The 19,056-nt window shown below is 35.6% G+C and overlaps 1 protein-coding gene across 6 annotated transcripts in view; it reads left to right on the top strand.

The window, feature by feature from the left end:
- The window catches only part of Lrriq1 (leucine rich repeats and IQ motif containing 1), a 192,531-nt gene that overhangs the window by 24,750 nt on the left and 148,725 nt on the right, over positions 1-19,056 (top strand). For all 6 annotated transcript variants that reach the window (XM_076920108.1, XM_076920105.1, XM_076920109.1 and 3 more), the window contains exons 9-11: positions 3,512-3,664; positions 4,658-4,808; positions 17,318-17,511. In XM_076920108.1, coding sequence (XP_076776223.1) covers positions 3,512-3,664; positions 4,658-4,808; positions 17,318-17,511 — 498 coding nt within the window. The remainder of the gene's footprint in view (positions 1-3,511; positions 3,665-4,657; positions 4,809-17,317; positions 17,512-19,056) is intronic.

Below are 19,056 nucleotides of genomic sequence, written 5' to 3'. Positions count from 1 at the left end.
TTACTTTTGTAGTATATTAGAGAATTAACTATGCTAGCCAGGAACATGTCATCTGTTTCCTAATCAGGGTTTAGAGATGGCTGCCAGCTCTGTGCAGCTACATATAGACACTTGACATAGGTTTGTTTGTATGATACCTTTTCTGAGGCCATTCTTTTTATCATTTCCTTCCCCCTAGTTTGTATCAGGCTTTTCAGTATGATAATAGTAACTATTACTTAAAAACAAAAAGAAAAACAAAAATCTCTTCTTAGGTACTTATTGTTGTTCTTCCTATGGGGTTGCAACACCCTTCGACTTCTTCAGTCCTTCCCCTAACTCTTCAATTGGGGTTCCTGTGCTCAGTCAGATGGTTGGCCGCAGGTATCCACATCTGTATTTGTCAGACTCTTGCAGAGCCTCTTAGGAGCCAGCCATAAGAGGCTCCTGTCAGCAAGCACTTCTTGGTATCAGCAATAGTGTCTGGGTTTGGTGTCTGCATGTGGAATGGATCCTTAGGTGGGTTGGTCTCTGGATGGCCTTTCCTTCAGTCTCTACTCCACTCTATTTTCTTTAGACAGGAGCAATTCTGGATTAATATTCTTGAGATGAATGGGTGCCCCCATGCCTCAACCGTGGGCCATGCATATCCACTGGATATGGTCTCTACAGGTTCTCTCTCCCCTTTGTTGGGTATTTCGGCTAATGTCATCCCTGTTGGGTCCTGGGAACCTCTTGCTTCCCTGGCATCTGGGACTTTCTGTTGACCAACCCCAGTACCCCATTCACTATTGCTACATACCTCCACCCTCTGAACTTCTCCCCAATCTCCTTCCACACCAGATAATGCCCCCCTTTTCCCTCTGTTCTCTCTCCTTCCTAGGTCCCTCCCTCTACATCTCCTAATTATATTGCTCTCCCTTCTAAGTAGGATTGAAGAATCCACACTTTGGTCTTCCTTCTTCTTGAGCTTCCTATGGCCTGTGACAACTCACAGACCTGCTTTGATTTTCTAGTCATTTAGCTTTCCATAAACTATGCTTATCCTGATCCCTAGCACTGTCTTTGAAAGACTCTTCTATAACTGGTATGGCGTAAAACTATACTTTTACTTACTTGAGTTCAAGAATAATTGATAATTAAACCTCTAAAGTATTATAGCGATCTTACACACATATGTCAAATATTTGATAAAATATCAAGTTTACATTAAAATCAGTAATACTTAAAACAATAATGAATTAATCACTTGGTTCCATAGATGAGACAGTTCATTCTCAAACCCAAAGAGCTTGAGAACACAAAAGGTTCAAATATGTTTTTATATTGTCCTCAACAGAAAAATAAAAAATGAGTGCTATGAATATATATATATATATATATATATATATATATATATATATACATGTTTTGCTTCAAGTTGTATTAAATTTTAATTTAGGAAACATTTAATCAAACTCCTTTATGGTACAACTGATATTTTTCAAACTGAGAAAGCAATGATAGATACACATGATTACTAATTCTATATTGACCTTAATTTGAAGTATACAGGGCAATTTTTTATTGGATATTTTATTTATTTACATTTCAGGTGTCATCCCTTTCTCAAGTTACCCTCCCTAGAACCCCCTATCCCATCTCTCCTTCTCCCTTTTGCTTTTATACCATTTTAATTACATGCAGGTATTAAGGTCAGTTCTAGGTTGAGGAACTAGCAATACAATAGATATAAATAGTCCAGGAACAAGCAAGAAAATAAACACAAATAGTCAAAGAACAAGCCAAACCAATAAACAAAATTCCGTGAACACTTCTGCGATCACTATTTCTAGGGGCTTATCAGGATAACTGACTTCCCTGTCCTAGCCCAAAGTCATTTCATGTCTGAAGCCTATTCCCTTGTTGTAGCCTAAAATTTAGATTCCTGCCTGAAATTACTTCATTGTTCTAGCCTAATGTCAGATTTCTGCCTGAAGCCCACTTACTTGTCCTTGGCCAATGTCAGATTTGATACAGGGCAATTTTAAACATGTGATTTCTACCATTCATGTGTCAAAGTATGAGTAAGCATACTTAAGTTTGGAAAACTTTAGATTGAGGTATAGGATACATTCCTATAGCATAGAACATTTGGGTGTTTTAATGTTTCTCCCTAAGTTTTAGCCAATTTTTGGTTTTTTTTCCAGGCTTTAGAATATAATATATAATATAGCATATAAATATTGCATAAAAGGCAATCATGCTTTTAATCTCAAATATTTTTAAATATTTAAAGAAACAGAAGGAATACTGTGAGACTCCCCCATACAACCAAAGATACATGGTTTTTTTTGTTTTTTTTTTTTAGATTTATTTATATTTATTTTATGTATTCAAGTACGCTGTAACTGTCTTGAAACACACCAGAAGAGGGCATCAGACCCCATTACAGATGGTTGTGAGCCACCATGTGGTTGCTGGGAATTGAACTCAGGACCTCTGGAAGAGCAGTCAGTGCTCTTAACTGCTGAGCCATCTCTCCAGCCCAAGATACATGTTTCTAACAAGATGCAAACATAACCTTCATTCATAAATTGTACTCAAATGATATGACAAAAATTGGAGAGTTTGCTACCTCATAAGAAACTGAGTTCAATTGTGCATCTCTCTTTGACTGAAATAGGCATGTTATCAAATAAAACCAATAATGCATTTTATTGCCAGTCAACCATTATCATTACATAGCTGGTTATAATTTGTCAAATATTGAGTTGTTAAATTCTCACTTTAGTTGCTTTCATTTTCTAGTGCACGGTCACTTCTCTAATTATAGAATTTGTTTGTAATCAAGCTTAGCAGTGCATTTGCCATTGTCACATATGTGGATGATACATTTTCATTCTGACAAGAATTGGAAGGTAATTGGTTGCAGGAATTGTGTTCAATAATGAATACTTGCTACAATCTGAGATGATTGTGAAAGTAGAACATTTATTTACCCAAAGTTTATGAAATATGTTATTACTTTAACTAGTTAAACAAAAAAAATGGCCACATGATATCTGTATATCTCTATTAATGTATGTCCCTGTCAGAGATCCAGGGATGTCAAAGCTACTGTCAAACACATAGCATTGACTTTTTTGCCATATATATGTACACACACAAACATGTGTGTGTGTGTATATATATATATACATATATATACATGTGTATACATGAGATATGTTATATATTATATTCTAAAGCCTGAAAAAAAACAACAAAAATTTTCTCAAGCTTAGGGAGAAAATTAATAAGTTATTACCATATTTCTACATGTAATTTACCTTTAATATCAAAATTATTGTGAATGATTGCATTGATTTATGTCACTTGGTCGCAAAAAAAAAATGAAATCAGAGAGCTAAATTTAAATTGCGATCCTAATAAAGTAGGATTTGAAGAATATGATTACCTAGGTGAATTTTTGGAAACCTTTGCAAGGATACTATAATCTCTATTATGGTGTTCAACAGTGTCACTCACTGCAATGTTTTGAAACCTCTAGGTTACAGTCATTACATTTCAGGATTTGCCTGGCTGTAGTCTCTCTACACTGGCAGAATGCCCAAATCTTCAGCTCCTGTCTCTTCGTCGCTGTGGACTAACTTCCTTGCAGGGCCTGAGCCATTGCACAAACCTTAAGTACATCGATGCACAGGCAAGTTGTTGATTCTACTGTCATTTACCACACAACAAATATTAAATGATTTTGTTTTCATGTTTATATCTCAAAAATGGTAATTAGAAGACGTAGTCAAATAACTTGATATGCAAAGTTCAAAATAATGATGGTTTTAAGGTCCTAGGGACTGACAAGAGAAGCTGTTGAAATCTGGAGCCAGAAACTAATGTTTTTGTTTTGTGAGTGGTGTGGTGACTATAACAACGTTCTTTGAAGTAGTAGTATAGAAAACAGCCATGTGATTTCTTATTCTACAGTCAAGCCTGGCTTAATATTTCATATGGTGTTGACTTGGTATCTTTTATAGTTGTCACATATTAGCTGCATTTAGAATTTCCAAAAATATTTTTCTTTTTCTTTTATGCTTTTCTTGTTTCCTTTTTCTTTCTTTCTTTCTTTCTTTCTTTCTTTCTTTCTTTCTTTCTTTCCTTCTTTCTTTTTTTTTCTTTCTTTATTTCTTTCACCTTGTCAAGGTCTCAGAAGTAAGACTATCTTGGGGTTCTTGTGGTTATTCCTGGCTCTTTTGTTTCACGACTGAGTGGTCAACCAGATATGTGCCAGTGCACAAGTGCATATCAAGCATCTCTCTATGTCATTTTGCCCAGCATTTAATTGTCTGAGCTCCGAGTTCATGTTGGAGGTCATCATATATGTGCCAATATTTGGTTACCAGGTTTTGTGGAAACTATCATCCTACTGTTCCTTCACAATCCACCACCCTCTGTGTTCTAAATATGAATTATTATGTATTGTCTTCTATATATTTAAAGAATATTAAGCACATGTAAAAATTTTTGTGTAACAATTTTTCCTCTGGATAGTATAGCTATTTCCATGATTATTTTAGAAATTAGAGATTTATGTGTCAATTTAGACATTGTCTCAACCTTAATCATTTTGAAAGGATTAAACATTATATTTGTAACACACTGAAATAAAATTATTGTATTTATTCTTTCTTTGTCTTAGGAAAACCACATTGAGGCTGTCAGTTGTGAAAATTTGGAAAATCTCTTTGTTGTTCTTCTTAATAAGAATCTACTGAATTCTATTCATGGTTTTGATGGATGCACTAATCTCCAACGCCTTGAACTTTCACATAATAAAATCACACGAATCAGTAAGGGAAATTTTAATATTCAAACATTTATTTTGCATAATTGTACCTTGTTTCATTCATTCCTTTTTAGATTACGCCCCTCCAAGAACTAGGGAGATATTTTGGTTGGTAAAATGTTGACTAGCAAGCATGAACACTTTAGTTTGATCTTCAAGATTTATATATTAAATCCTGGGAAGACATGAGGGAAATACTCAATGGGTAAATGTGCTTGCAGTTCAAGCATTAGGACCTGAGTTTGGATTAGAGAATCTATCTAAATGTTGCATGAGTATCGGTATCTGTAGAGGAATTTTAATCCTGCAACATGGCTGCTTTGGCAAGGAATCCCATCCAAAGACCTTTGAAGTCTGGGTAATCAGGCTGGAATGACACACCTTTAATCCCTATGCTTGGAATATAGACACACTCTTAGTACATGCCTTTAATCTCAAACAATGAAGGTAAACTCTCAGAAGAACAAACAGAAAAGAGAGGCTACTTAAGAGCAGCACAGACTTGAGTCCGACATGGAGCACAGTTCAGTGAGTGAAGTTCAGTTGAGTTCAGGCAATGCAGTGAAGTGCAGTTCAGTTGAATGCAGTTGAGTTTAGTTGAGTTCATGCAGTTCTGTTCAGTTCATATAGTCAGTGAAGTCAGTGCCATTCAGTTTGTGGAATTCAGAGACAGTTTTTTCAAGCAGAGCAATTCACTAAGATGCCAAGAGAAGCCATTATGAATCAGTCAGCTTAAAAAAGAATTTGAGCCTGAGCAGCTGAATTGAACCAGCTTGACAGAGTTCAGAAAGAGCTAGAAAGGGTGAGCTTATTTAGCAGTAAGCCTTCAAAGATGACAGTTACATCTGGTGAATGAAAGTAACTTTTACAGAAAGCTACCTATAATCCCAGTGACCAAAGGAAGAGACAAGAGATACTCAATACAAGCTAGCTTTCAAAATTAGTCTTATCATTGAGTTCTGGCACTTAGATTTTTCCACACACATGCATCTACAATGTTTTAACATGCATCTACATATTTTAACATGCATACAGCTTGCACACTATATATACATATGTGCACACACATGTATACCCATGAGAAATGAAAAACAAGTAATGCTTGGGAGCACATATTTCAGTGGTAAGGTAGTAAAGACACTCAGAAATTTGGAACATCATGGCCCAAATAGTGAATTTCAATCCAATCAAGATACACATCATAAACACACACACACACAGTCACACAATGCACTGTAGAACAGTATCCCTCATTTCAATATTTTACTATTTTTATATCTATTTGATCCAGATTAGAAAATTGCATTATTTTAATATATATTAAAACAATAAGATTCATGTGTATTAAATGAGTAGCCATTAGTCACTGAAGTTAAGACATTCATTTCTTTGTTTCTTTTTTTATAGATGTAAATTATACTTCACTGGGGATTTAAAAACACTTCTCTGGCCTGGGTTCACTGACTTTGTACTTGCTTCACTTTTTAGCATTTGGAATAATACTGTTTTCTTTTACTTCTTGCCCGTTACTAAATAGATCACTTGAATTGATTCCCTTTCTCTTTCACTGAGGCTACTAATTTCTCTTGAGCTTCCTGGTACCTCATTTCTTAATGCTCATAACTGTGTTTTTCATAATTTCTATTCTTCTGTTCTGATATTTTATGTTGTATATATGTATTATATATAAAATATATATGTAATGTATACAATTCCTATATGTCAATATAAGCATGTATATATTGGACCATTTTTTAATTTTATATATTTTATTTACATTTCAGATGCCATCCCCTTTACCCATTTTCCCTCCCTAGAAAACCCCTATCCCGTGCCCCCTTTTCCTTTTTGCTTTTATACAATGTTTTTAGATGTTAATCAAAGGTGTTATAAGTTTGGTAATGCTCAATCAGAAATGTAATTCAATACCCAACCTAGATATATAAACTATCTTTGACTGGTGGAGACACGTGAGCATCTGCCTCCATGCCCCCCTCTTTCTCTCTCTTTCTCTCTCTCATCACCTAGCTTCTCCTCTCCTTCATCTTCTCCTCTCCTTACTCCGTCTCTTCCTCTCAGTACTTCTTCCCCCTTAGCTCCTCCTACATATCACCCTTCCTGTTAAAATAAAACTTTTCTCTCAAAATACAATTAGAGCATAATTATGCCTATTTGTACCAGTGAGGTACAAGATAATCCTAATACCCAGTCCATCATTTTGTTGACTAACCAGAACCTCTGTCATCTCTCCTAACTAAAACACTTAGTTTTGAACCTGGCTTTTTTCTTGGCTTTAGAATGAATGTCAGCTGAAAACCATCAAATCAGATCTTTTCTCTCAAAGTAAATAGTTAGGATTGGCTATGAGACTATAAGTTTTCAACCCTGTCAGAAATCCAGAATGACTGAGTTAACTGAAATTATGGGAAGCACTAAGCATAGCTTCTAAAACTTAGCCAATTTATAGAGACCACTGAACATCTGGACAGTCCCTATACTACCGAACATTGGAGCATCAAATCTTCAGCCTTCTGGCCCATAATCATCTGACAGACCTTAGTGATGCAGGATTATTAAGGGGTGATTACACTGTCTAGGCAGATGTAATCAGTCGACTATTCTGCAAGTGTGTCCTCTTCTGGACAGTAATTTGTCTGTAGACGGAAAGAGGCAATTTTTGCCTACTGGCTGTCTCCCCACAACTGGAGTAACTCCAAGGATGCTCAATTTCTTCTTAGAATCCAAGACAGGAAGCTGTCAGGTGCAGACAGGTCTCTAATCAAAATGAACATTAATATAGAAATGTTTGTAACATCAATACTATGGACTTCTGACGTTTTGAAAACCAACTATCCATGTAAGGTAACCTGGACTGTTGTCTGTTAACTCCTCTCAGCTATTTCTAAATAAAATATAGAAAACACCCTAACAATAAAATGAAAGCCATGAATTTGCTATAGTCCCTTAACTCACAGGCTAACCATCTCAAATCAGTTAAAAAAGTTAAAGAAGGACTGTGTCTAAGCCTTGTATTCCTAAATGTGTTATACAGGCACAATGCCCATGAGAGTATCAATATTCATCTCACTTTTTATATCAATAAGAAGCTCGTACCAATTAAAACCTTAAATTTGAAATCAAAGTAAATTTTGTGCCATTTAAGAAATTATAACTTCATCTTGATGATAATTATACAGATTTCTACCAATAGGTTATGACTATGCAATAAATCCTAGCTAATCCTCCCTGTTCCAGCAAAACTACTACTTTTCCCTAGAAAGACATCCCAATATTAACCACCTCAGTCCCCAAGCCCAGGGAATAGGGTCACTGACTCTTCATTAACTTCTTCAAGCTGATTAAGGGCGTTGAGATGTTAGAAGAGGGGTGTGGGAAGAGTAAGTTGATAAGCCTCTGACGCTGTGTCTTCACTCAATTCAGATGGAATTCCAGGACATCGGAGGTTTGAGCAGGTCTGCTCAGTTTGCTTGATGAGTAGATACACCAAGGCTGTGTATTCTGCAGTATATAATTCTCAGAACAAGTTTTAGTATCAAGATAATTTTTTTTCCCTAGAGGGCTGACATTTTTTTAGAGATGTTGGTTCTAACAACTTTTCTTTTTTCCCCTTTATTAAATTGGTTATAATATTTACGTTTCAAATTCTATCCCCTTATCCCATTCCCCCCACCACCCAGGAACCCCTTATCCTATCCCCCCTCCTTGTGCTTCTATGAGGGCGTGATTTTCCAGTTTCTATGATGCTGTTTCCATTAACATAAACTGCCTCCTAAATTTCTAAATCCGTCCATTTGTGTTATTAAATCTCCTATTTTTCTCTTTCTTTCTTTCTTTCTTTCTTTCTTTCTTTCTTTCTTTCTTTCTTTCTTCCTTCCTTCCTTCCTTCCTTCCTTTCTTTCTCTTTCTTTCTTTCTGTCTCTTTCTTTCTCTTTTTTCCTTTCTTCTTCTTCTTCTTTTTTAAAAATTGGGTATTATAGTTACATTTCAGATTTTATCCCCTTACCCCACTTCCTCCCACCACCCAGAAACCTCCGATCCCATCCCCCCCCTCATGCATTTATGAGGCTGTGCCCGCACCTACCCCCCCGTCCTCAATATCCCCTCCCTATCCTCACAGTCCCCCCTACTCTGTATTCGTTTTTCATGGGAACAAGAGTCTCCTCTCCCATCTATGCCCGACAAGGCCATCCTCCCCTACATATACCGCTGGAGTCATGGGTCCCTCCCTATGTGCTCCCAGGCTGATGGTTTAGACCCTAGGAGGCCCTGGTTGTTAGGTATTGTTGCTTTCCTCCTGGGGTTACAAACCCTTTCTGCTCCTTAAGTCCTCTCTCTAAGTTCTCCATTGGGAAACCCTTGATCATATCAGTGGTTAACTGTAAGCATCATCTTCTGAATGTGTTAGTCTTTGGCAGACCTCTAAGGAGACAGCTATATCATGTTCTTGACAGCATGCACTTTGGACCATTTTTCTATTGCTGTGATAAAATACTCCTTTGAAAGCATCCTAAGAAGAAAGGCTTTCTTTTGGCCCACAGCTGAAGGATATCATTTATCATAGTTGGGATATTCTTATGGTAGGAGCTGGAGGTAGCTTTTCCCATTGTATTCACTTAAATATCCACATACTCTCTGCAGGTTCTGATACATATTTTAATTGGCTCTGTAGCTGTAGGATGAGCTGTATGTTGACATTTAAATTTCTTTTTAAAAAGGCATCTTATTCTTTCTTGTTTCTCATTTCCTTCTATCCAGAAAAAAAACTTGCGTTTCTACTGTTTAGTATATCACATGGTTTCTTGTCAGTCCTATGTGTTGTTAAGTTTAATGAATAAAAAGAGGCTGAATATATTTTTCATTGAGAGACAATTTTCTTTTATGAGATCTATTCAATTATGTCATTTAAGCTTTCTGTTTATTTAGTTGTTTTTAGACTGGAGGGGTTGTGTTAAATGGCAGTTATTAATCTGTGAATAACAATATATTGCTTTGTGTAGCCTTGGCTTTCTGCTTTGAGACTGAATGTCTACTATTTCAAAAGAGATTTTGTAATGTAAGAGATGTTTTATTGTAAACATTATCCTGTCACATTGGGCATTATCATTTGTAATGATAAACACCATTTTTTGTTGTTGTTGTTTTATGTTTCAGCTCTGTCATTTTATTTGGCAGGGTGTTTTCTTGCTGGAAGGAAGCCCTGATAAGTCATAAGTTGTCTGTCCACCAACAAAGTCCATTCATTCACTTCCCAAAAATTCTCTCAGCACAAATTTATTAAGATTGGCTTATATGATTATGCCAATTTGAACTCATTCCCTCTTGTACTAAAAGTGTCGAGGATAGAAAGTTTCCATGTATTTCTTTTCAGTAATTTTCTGTATGGAAGTGGACAGTTGTATTTAAGTACTATCCATCAGTCAACACCCTGTATTTTAATTTAGGAAAGAAAAAGCATCCTTGTTTTTCAAAGCCATCTCTTTTCAATCGTCTTAAATGATATCCTTCAAACAAACAAGCAAGCAAGCAAACAAAACAAAACAACAAAAAAGATTCTCTCATATTTTGTCCCTATGCTCTTCAACCACATACTCTAAGACCACCCATGAATTTTCCCAAATGGAAATACTAAAACTCTTGCTTCATTATTGGTTTTGAAATTCTAATGTAAATACATGTAGGAAAAATGATGTTTTTGTTGGTGAAGGTAAGAGCCTTGATAATGTGCTACTATGGTGGCACACACTAGAGTACTAGAGTGAAGTAAAAATAAAATAACAACAAAAACAAAATAAAAGCAGAAGTTGTTTGCAAAAAGAAATGGTAGAGTCGCCATTTTTATTGGCAGTAGTGCTGTGTGGGAATTTGTGTAAGTAATGGATTTCCTGGGACAGGATATCTATAAGATTTATGTGAAAACTGCCGCAGCTTTAATTGATGTGGCTGAGGTATCTCTGTAGTACAGAGCAAACAAGGCTAGATGTCTCTGCTGTCTGTTGGATGTAGTGAGAATGCTGTATTTATTGAGTGTGAGGAGACTGTATATTTGCAAGTGCTTTCCTGACGACCGGTGGAGTCTGTTTCTCATCTCTAGGAACAGCTTAGAAATTCTGGTCAAACTAAAGGGGAAGACAGATTTTGTCATTTGGGTGAACTATTATTCTTAAGAATTCTCACGAAGGAGCACAAAGATGGATTAGTATTTATAAGTCAGTGAGTTACTATTTGACTGTATAATATTTCTTAAGGAGGTGAAATAAAATTGGCAGGAAAACCGTGCTATTTTATATTTTTGGTTTCAAATTTAAGTGGTTGCCAGTGCTTTGCTATGCCCCCAGCATCTTCGCTGTATGCAACATGCTCACTCTAGCTAATCTTCATCTTACTGATTTTTGTTGGATTAAGTGAACAAGGATAGTGATTTTACCAGTAATCTCTTTAAGGCAATTCACGTGAAATTAAAATTAATTTACTATAAGTTAAATAGTACAGTAATATAGAGACACTATGGAATATTTAGATTAATTTCAGAATAAGAGACACTTTTTTGAATTAAATGCTAAATTCAAGTTGCAAACTGATTTTTCAATTGTTACTGAATTTGATATTTAAATGTATTTATGTGCAACATCTATGGGAACTATGTGTTTTACAACCATAATTGAAATATTTGTTTAATTGTGAACTGATAGGCAATGTCAAGAGTTATACACAACAAAGAACATACTATTTTTAGTAAATTACATAAATAGTTAAGCTGTGTTTTTTGGCATTGTACTTTGTGCAAACTGCTCAAGTTATATTTAGAGAATTTATTTTTTATCAGACTAGACATTAGATTATTTTTATTATTTATACCGTATTTTCTACCCATAATTTAGTTTACATTGGTTGGCCTGCAGTTAAATGGGGTGTTTTGTAAGATTTGTGTAATTCGTGCCTTCTTTTGCCTAAAATTGGCAAAAGAAAACTTGATTTTTGTTTGTGAGAGAAAGAAATAATTTTGGAATAGAAGTGTGTCACTGATGGTTAATGTTTCTAAAACTGGCTTACAGAGAGTCCAGTTTTCTTGAAATTTTTAAAATAGGCAATGCCAGTGAAAAACAGGTAATTTACAATCAAGGAATGATCAAATGCTCTAGATTTTTTTCAATTTCCATGTTGGTTCTTAATGACTTCAACAGACAGATTAAAATTATACTTTTTTGGAAAATAACTCCATATTTTATGAAAAGCAAGTTTTATTTCTCACTTACAGAAACATGATTTAATGTAACAGAAAGAGAGAGCCTTTGTCTGAATAATACTTCAGTCATGTGCAATTTCATTTGCTTTTCATGTCGATACTGTGAGATAGGTACAGATGAATATCTTCTTCCTACACACACTTTAAAAAGCCATATTCCAGATACTGGAGTGAGCCAAGTGAAGTTGCAGTGCTAGCAAATGATGTGGGTAGGATTTGAGATTTGAAATTCACTCCATTACCTTATATTTTAATTTTCTTGAGATTATAATGTATTTATGTCATACACCTCCAACACGACTCCTGACCCTAAAGCTCAAAGTTATTTTTCCAGATGTGACAGAAGTATATCAAGATTACCTCTTTCCAAAAACATGTATTTGAGGTATTGAGGGATAAATTCTAGACATTTTTCCTGAAAATTGGTGAGAAATGTTTTCACTAGTATGCCATGATGTTTTGAGTCCACTAGGTGGCACTAGATCACCTTTTGAAAGGCAAAATGCCCTCTTGTACTGTAAAAAAATTTACTGTAATGGTTAACCAGTGGAGAAAATGCTGACCATAGAATTTTTTCCCCTAAACTATGGAAAAATTATGGCAAGTATTTATAGTTTGGTAAGCTTCCTGAGTCCCACTTTAGTGTTCTTGTTTTTTTACTTCTTTTAGAATCCTTGAGGATTTTGCACTAAAGTTGAAACTCTTAAACTCATTTGAGCTATGTAGGTATAAAAGTCCTGGGACATAACCATCTTTGAAGAGCTAAGATAGATCAGACGTCAACATTGCATTTAGCAAAGGTTTCCTGGCTACTTACATATCTTTAGTTTTGCTAGTTATTTCAGGATTTCTTTCAGAAAAATAGTCCATGATTCCCTGTCTGGGAGATGGTGCCACCCACAGTGGACAGGTCCTTTCACACTCATTAATATAATCAGTAATGCCACCTAAAAGACACACTTGGCTTTTATCAAGCATACTTTTCAGGATAAGAGGTTTTAAAAGAGTTTTTGAAAGATTTTTTTTTTATGCAATAAAGTCAAGGGTCCTTTATTGGTTAACCAAGGGTTAAAGTCAAGTAACCCTTTCTATCAGTTATTGTTTCAGTCTTTTGAAAGAGGTTTTGAGTGTTTTCATGGCTGTGTGTTTTGGTTTTGATAGGGGGAAAAAACTATATGCTATTTTAACTAGGAATGAATAATTTTCTTTGGAACACTAAAATATTGTCTTAACTCCTTTTCCTGTCTGAGTGAAAAGGAAAAAAAAAGAAACACTAAAAAAATGTGCACTTTTAATGTGCACTAAAAAGTGCACATTAAAAGAGATAGTTTATCTGCCTAGGAGGTCAAGGCAGCGGGAACTTGAAGCAGTTGCTACCCATGCTATATCCACATCCAAGAAGTAGAGACCATCAAATACTGCATGCTAGTGTTCAGCTGCCTTTCTCTACTGTTAAACAGTCCATGATGCCCTGCCTAAGGAATGGTGCCACCCCCAATGGACAGATCTCACAGCAGTTAATATAGTCAGGATAATGCCCACAGACATCTCCACAGGCCAACTTGATTGGATTATGCCTTCCTGAGGCTTTTCTGGGGCGAATCTACAAATATTAACAAAAATAACCTTCCTGTATGTTTTGGTTTTAGTCTCATCTATTGCTTGTTTTTAAAAAGAAGAAAGCTAAGAATTATGAATTACCTAACATTCTTCCTGTCTCTTTATATCCCTTATTTGATCTTAACATATTTACTTGATCATGTTACTGTTTGATCAGTTGTACAAGTCCTCTTTGCATATTTATTAATATATTTTCCTTGAAAATATACTCCTCCTAAAGATAACAGATTCTATATCTGTAGATTTGAATTTATGTAATTTCTTGTTTTACTGTATGTATTTTATTATTGCAGTACTAATCCTTTGAAGTACTCTTCTGCTTACTTTAAAATATTGTCTATAATAATCTTAAGAATAAAAATAACATTCACTCCATAAATAAAAGGAACAAGCAACAGTAAGTAAAACAAAGCATCATGCCTAGAATAACAGCTAAACTTAGAGTAGACCAGGACTGTAGAACTCAGACTGTTCATTTCTCATGCTATGCTGCCTATCCATGGAATGTGGTGCTGATAGTTTTAGCCTATCCGTGCATAGAAAATCAAGGCAAAAGTTCATGATCATCCCCACCCCCCCACGTCTGACTGTATGTGCACGCACGTGTGTGTACATGTGTGTGCATGTGTGTACACATGTTTGTACAGGTTCACATGAGAACATGCATGTCACTGCTTAGGTACTATCTAGTTTTGTTTGCTTGCTTGCTTAGTATGTTTCTGAGTAAATTTCATTGGCCTGGGACTCACCAACTAGCTTAGGGAGCCTCCTGTTTCTGTACATTCAGTGCTAGGACACAAGTGTACACCACTGCGACTGAATTCCTTTTTGTGGCTTAGTTATAAGAATTAAAATCAAGTCCCTAGTCTTACAAAGTGAGAATTTCATGAAATAATTGATGTCCCTACCCCTAGACTAAGGCTCTCCTTTTACATTTAATTTTGAAATTATACTATCATTACTAATTTATCACTTCCCTTCCCTTTCAAACTTTCTTGTATATCCACCCTTGCTCTCTTTCAAATTCATGGCCTCTTTTTATAAATTGTTGCAACATGTATATATGTATATACATTTATATTCCTAAATGAAAGCTTTTCTGTCTCAATGTTACTCAAGTGTATGTTTTCAGGGCTGAAATCCAACTGGTGCATCTCTTCTTGCTGCATGTTTTTTTTTTTCACACTGTGCATTTTTGGTTGCCTATTGATCTTCATGTACGGTTGATGCCTTTCCTTTGTCTGGTTTGGGATGAATATTCCTTGAACATCTGGCTCTTAAAATGTGTCTTCCACCTTTTCTGTAATGTTCCCTGAGCATTAGGGAGTGTTTTCTAGATATAACTATTCATTGGGACTGGGTTCCACAATCTGTCTCTTGACTGTAGATTTTTAACAGTCCCTGCCTTTTGCAAGAAGTTGTCTTGATGAGAGGTGAGGACAAAACTTACCTATATAGACAAGGGCAAGTATTTAGAATATAGTTAGGGATTATGCTGGTTTGATACAGTGGTGGTTGTAAGTTCTCCTCCAAGATCCATGACTTCACTTGCCAGGCAGAGTTGGCTAGGTTTCTAACCAGATATAGTTTACCTCTTGTTGAGCCTCTCTTATGGCCATTTTGAGACCTACTGGTTAGCATCAAGGTTGGTTTGTCACTACTGCACCCTTAGGATTTTTCTACCATACTGGTCCTTGTCACTCATAGGCATTCTAGCTGGGTAGGACTGTTGGTTACTTATCTCATTGCGTTGCATCTTCTGGGACCATGAAAGCTAGTCTTCAAAGAGAGGCCATTGAGATCAGCTCCAGATCAGGAATTGCTGAACCTTGTGTCTGAAATCCATGGAATATTCAGCAATAGGGACTTTCTCTCCACCTGTAAGAGTAAACTAAAGGCAATAGTAATAGACTGTATGTTTTGGGCGTATATTGGACACACCTGTTTCTCATACCTGGTATTGAGGTGTTTATAAAATTGTTATTGGATCTTAGAGGGAGCATTGTCAGCCTAGATACAAAAACTTTCAAATATCCACACACATATACGTATATATGTGTGATTGTATTACATGTAATATAGTTATTTTATTAATAATTAATAGAATGATTCCTTGCAAATTGCAGACATCTTTACTGTTATTTTACTCTCTTCCATCCTTCTGTATTTATCTCCTTCCCTATTTCCTAAAGATCCCACTTACCCATTTTCCTGATCACATCAATTGTACCCTGCTCTTTTGATTTATATAAGCTCCTCTTCTTGACTCCCCTCACAGAGTTCCTCCCTCTACCCCCATCCTCTTTGCCTGTGAGATGGCAGCACTCCCTGTATTACGCCCCCCCCCCCCATGCATCAAGTCTCCAAAGGATTAGGCACATCCTTTCCCACTGAGGCCAGACATGGCAACCCTCTGCTACGTGTGTGTCAGGGGCCTCAGACCAGACTGTGTGTGCTCTTTGGTTGGTGGTTCAGTCTCTGGGAGCTCCCAGGGGTCCAAGTTAGTTGACACTGTTGGTCTTCCTGTGGGTCCTTTAAATAAAGGCTTTTTTCCATCTTTACAAATCCACAAGCAGTTTATCCATTTTCTGCCTTCCACTGTGCTGCAGCTCTTATCTTGATAAGGCTATTAATGTCTCTAGCACGCAGGTCTCCAGTGATATCACCGCTGCCAAAGCAAAAGCCTCTTTTCACATTAGTTTGGGTAACTATGCCTGACATTATGTGTAGTATGTAATTTAGTATAAATAAAAGTATCTTTTATAATTTAAAGGCATGTGCCATTATATTTTCCTGTGTGTGTCACATGACTCCTTTTTCCTTTTCCTCTCTGTTTCTCCCAACTGCTCTTTTATTTTCTCTGCTGTGGTGTTTCAGCTTCTTTTGTAAAAACCTTTAATTCTCCCCACAATGTGACATTTTATTCATTTTTCTTGTGTTGAGTGACATTGGACAAATTTAAAAATCTCTATATTTCCCACTTTGAGTTCAAATGAAATTCTGGTTGAGATGAACAATTTCTCTTGTTTCAAAATTCTCATTGCCCAATGTATGAATTAACTATTATTTTCAGTTATAATATAATATTCATATAATATTATATTAATATAATATAATCATATAAGCTCCCCTTCCTGATCACCCTCACAGAATATATGAAGATTGGAAATACAATGTTTAGTTATATATATGTTTTATAGATAATATACACACACACACATATATAAGTATATATATGTGTATATATATATATAAGTATATATATATGTGTGTGTGTGTGTGTGTGTGTATGTATGTATATAAAACTAAACATTTTATTTCCAAGTTTAAGGACAGCATCCCATGTCTGTAGTCCCAGCATTTGGGAGGTTAGAGTAGAAGTTTAAAATAGCATTTCACACTGATATAACAAATTTCATGCCAACTTGAGTTCACAGGGAAACTCTGAATGACAAAAAACAAAACACAAAAGTAAAAAAAATCAAACAAAAACAACAAAAAACCCACAAAAACAATGAGATGGATATAGATGTGAACTTATCCCCAAGTACTGGTTTGCATGATATTATAATACAATATCAATAGAATGTATAAAACAAGTGTGATATTAGAAAACTTGTATATTCCAGGTGGTTTAGAATCTTTGAAATATCTTCAACAACTAACTGTGGACCATAATCAGTTAATTAGCACTAAAGGTCTTTCTGAAGTGCCCACCATCGTGTACCTGGATTGCTCACATAATCATCTTACTGACGTTGATGGCATTGAAAATTGTGGATTGCTCCAAATAGTAAAGTTGCAGGGAAATTATCTAAGAGAGGTAAATTCTTTAAAGTAATTGATTTCTGCAACTGATATCTTTCTTTTAATAGAAATATCTACCATATACTTTGAAAGAAATTTCCACATTTTTTTCTTAGTTTTTAATTATCCAACTGTATGTTCTTTCCAAGTTACCTTTTTTACTTTTTAACTTTTGGTAGCATATATTAATTATACACAATAATGTGTTTCATTCTGATATTTTCATACATGTGCATAACATTTTTTTACTGTATTTACAAAACATATTACCATCTCTTATCTACTTCCAATGCCAGCTATTTCCCTTTCGAACTAGATGCTCTCTTAAATAATTTCTTTCTTGTGTGTGTGTTAGGGGATAGAGAGACACAGACAGGTTTTTATTCGATCTGTGAACAGGAATATAGACTTTATTTTTTACAGTAGCATGTAAACCCCACTATTAATTGCATAGAAATCATCAGAGATTGATAGGGCTTCATGTGACACCTTCCATTCATTGACCAGGTAGGTGTTGATATGCCTAGTCTTGAAGAGAACTTGTGCAGGTAATCAGAGCATGCTATATGCATGCCCTGAAGACAGTATTCCACAATGTTCCACCTCATTTACTCAAGTACCGACATTCTTCCTGTTCCTTCTAAGATATTCCATGAGTCTTGAGAAGAATACTATAGATGTCTCATTTAAGGCTAGGCATTCAACATTAATTTATTTTCTGTATTTTGATATGTTATGGGTGTCCACAGTCACTAACGTGGAGCTAAGCTTTTCTGAAACTGATGCCAGTAATATTATATGACAATCACTTTAGTTATTGAGATGTTATTTTTGAGAAGCATATCCTGTTTAGTTAGCAAAACAAAAACAGTACCTTTCCCATTAAAGCATATGAACTTTTCATCTATGGGGATTTATACCACCTTTGCAATACCAGAGAGGAATTCTGTCTTATAGAACAGGCATCAAATTCAATCAGAAAGAAAGTAATTGTTTACACCCATAGCACATGTGCCACCCTTGAACCACCATGTTCATCCCACCAGTCTTGTAAGAACTGAGGAACACAAGGAACACAACGGAGTATAAAGGTCGATGAGAGTTCTCTTCCAGAAACGTGCATAGCATTTTGCAACATTCTGAAAGGTACACAGCAAGGAAGCTCCAGCCCAGTTCCATTTTGTTTCTCTATATCATATAAACAAGGTAGTTACAGGCTACATCAATAGGATCTTATCAAGAATGGTGGCAACTGCCACTGTTTATTATACTGCTTAGTGGCCAACAACATGAAGCAAGGAGCCCTCCTGAAACTAGGGTTTTCATTAAATAACCTGTTGCCTCTGGGAGCAGCTTAATCTTTCTACACTCAATAAAACTCATTTCTTGTTTTTCATTAGATTTCCATATGATTTCTTCACACATCACTAATTTCATCTGACCCTCAAACCGCTGTGTCTTCCCTTTCATACATGTAACCTTACATTCTACTATCCTCTCTTAAGTAATATTTCCCTCGCTCATAAGCCCCTTTTCATTATTTTAATTTTTAACCAGTTAG

The sequence above is a fragment of the Arvicanthis niloticus genome, chromosome 22 (genome assembly GCF_011762505.2).
Source record: "Arvicanthis niloticus isolate mArvNil1 chromosome 22, mArvNil1.pat.X, whole genome shotgun sequence".
In the NCBI taxonomy this organism is placed as follows: domain Eukaryota; kingdom Metazoa; phylum Chordata; class Mammalia; order Rodentia; family Muridae; genus Arvicanthis; species Arvicanthis niloticus.
The sequence above is the reverse complement of the archived record's forward strand: the minus strand, read 5'-3'. Positions and strand labels throughout refer to the sequence as shown.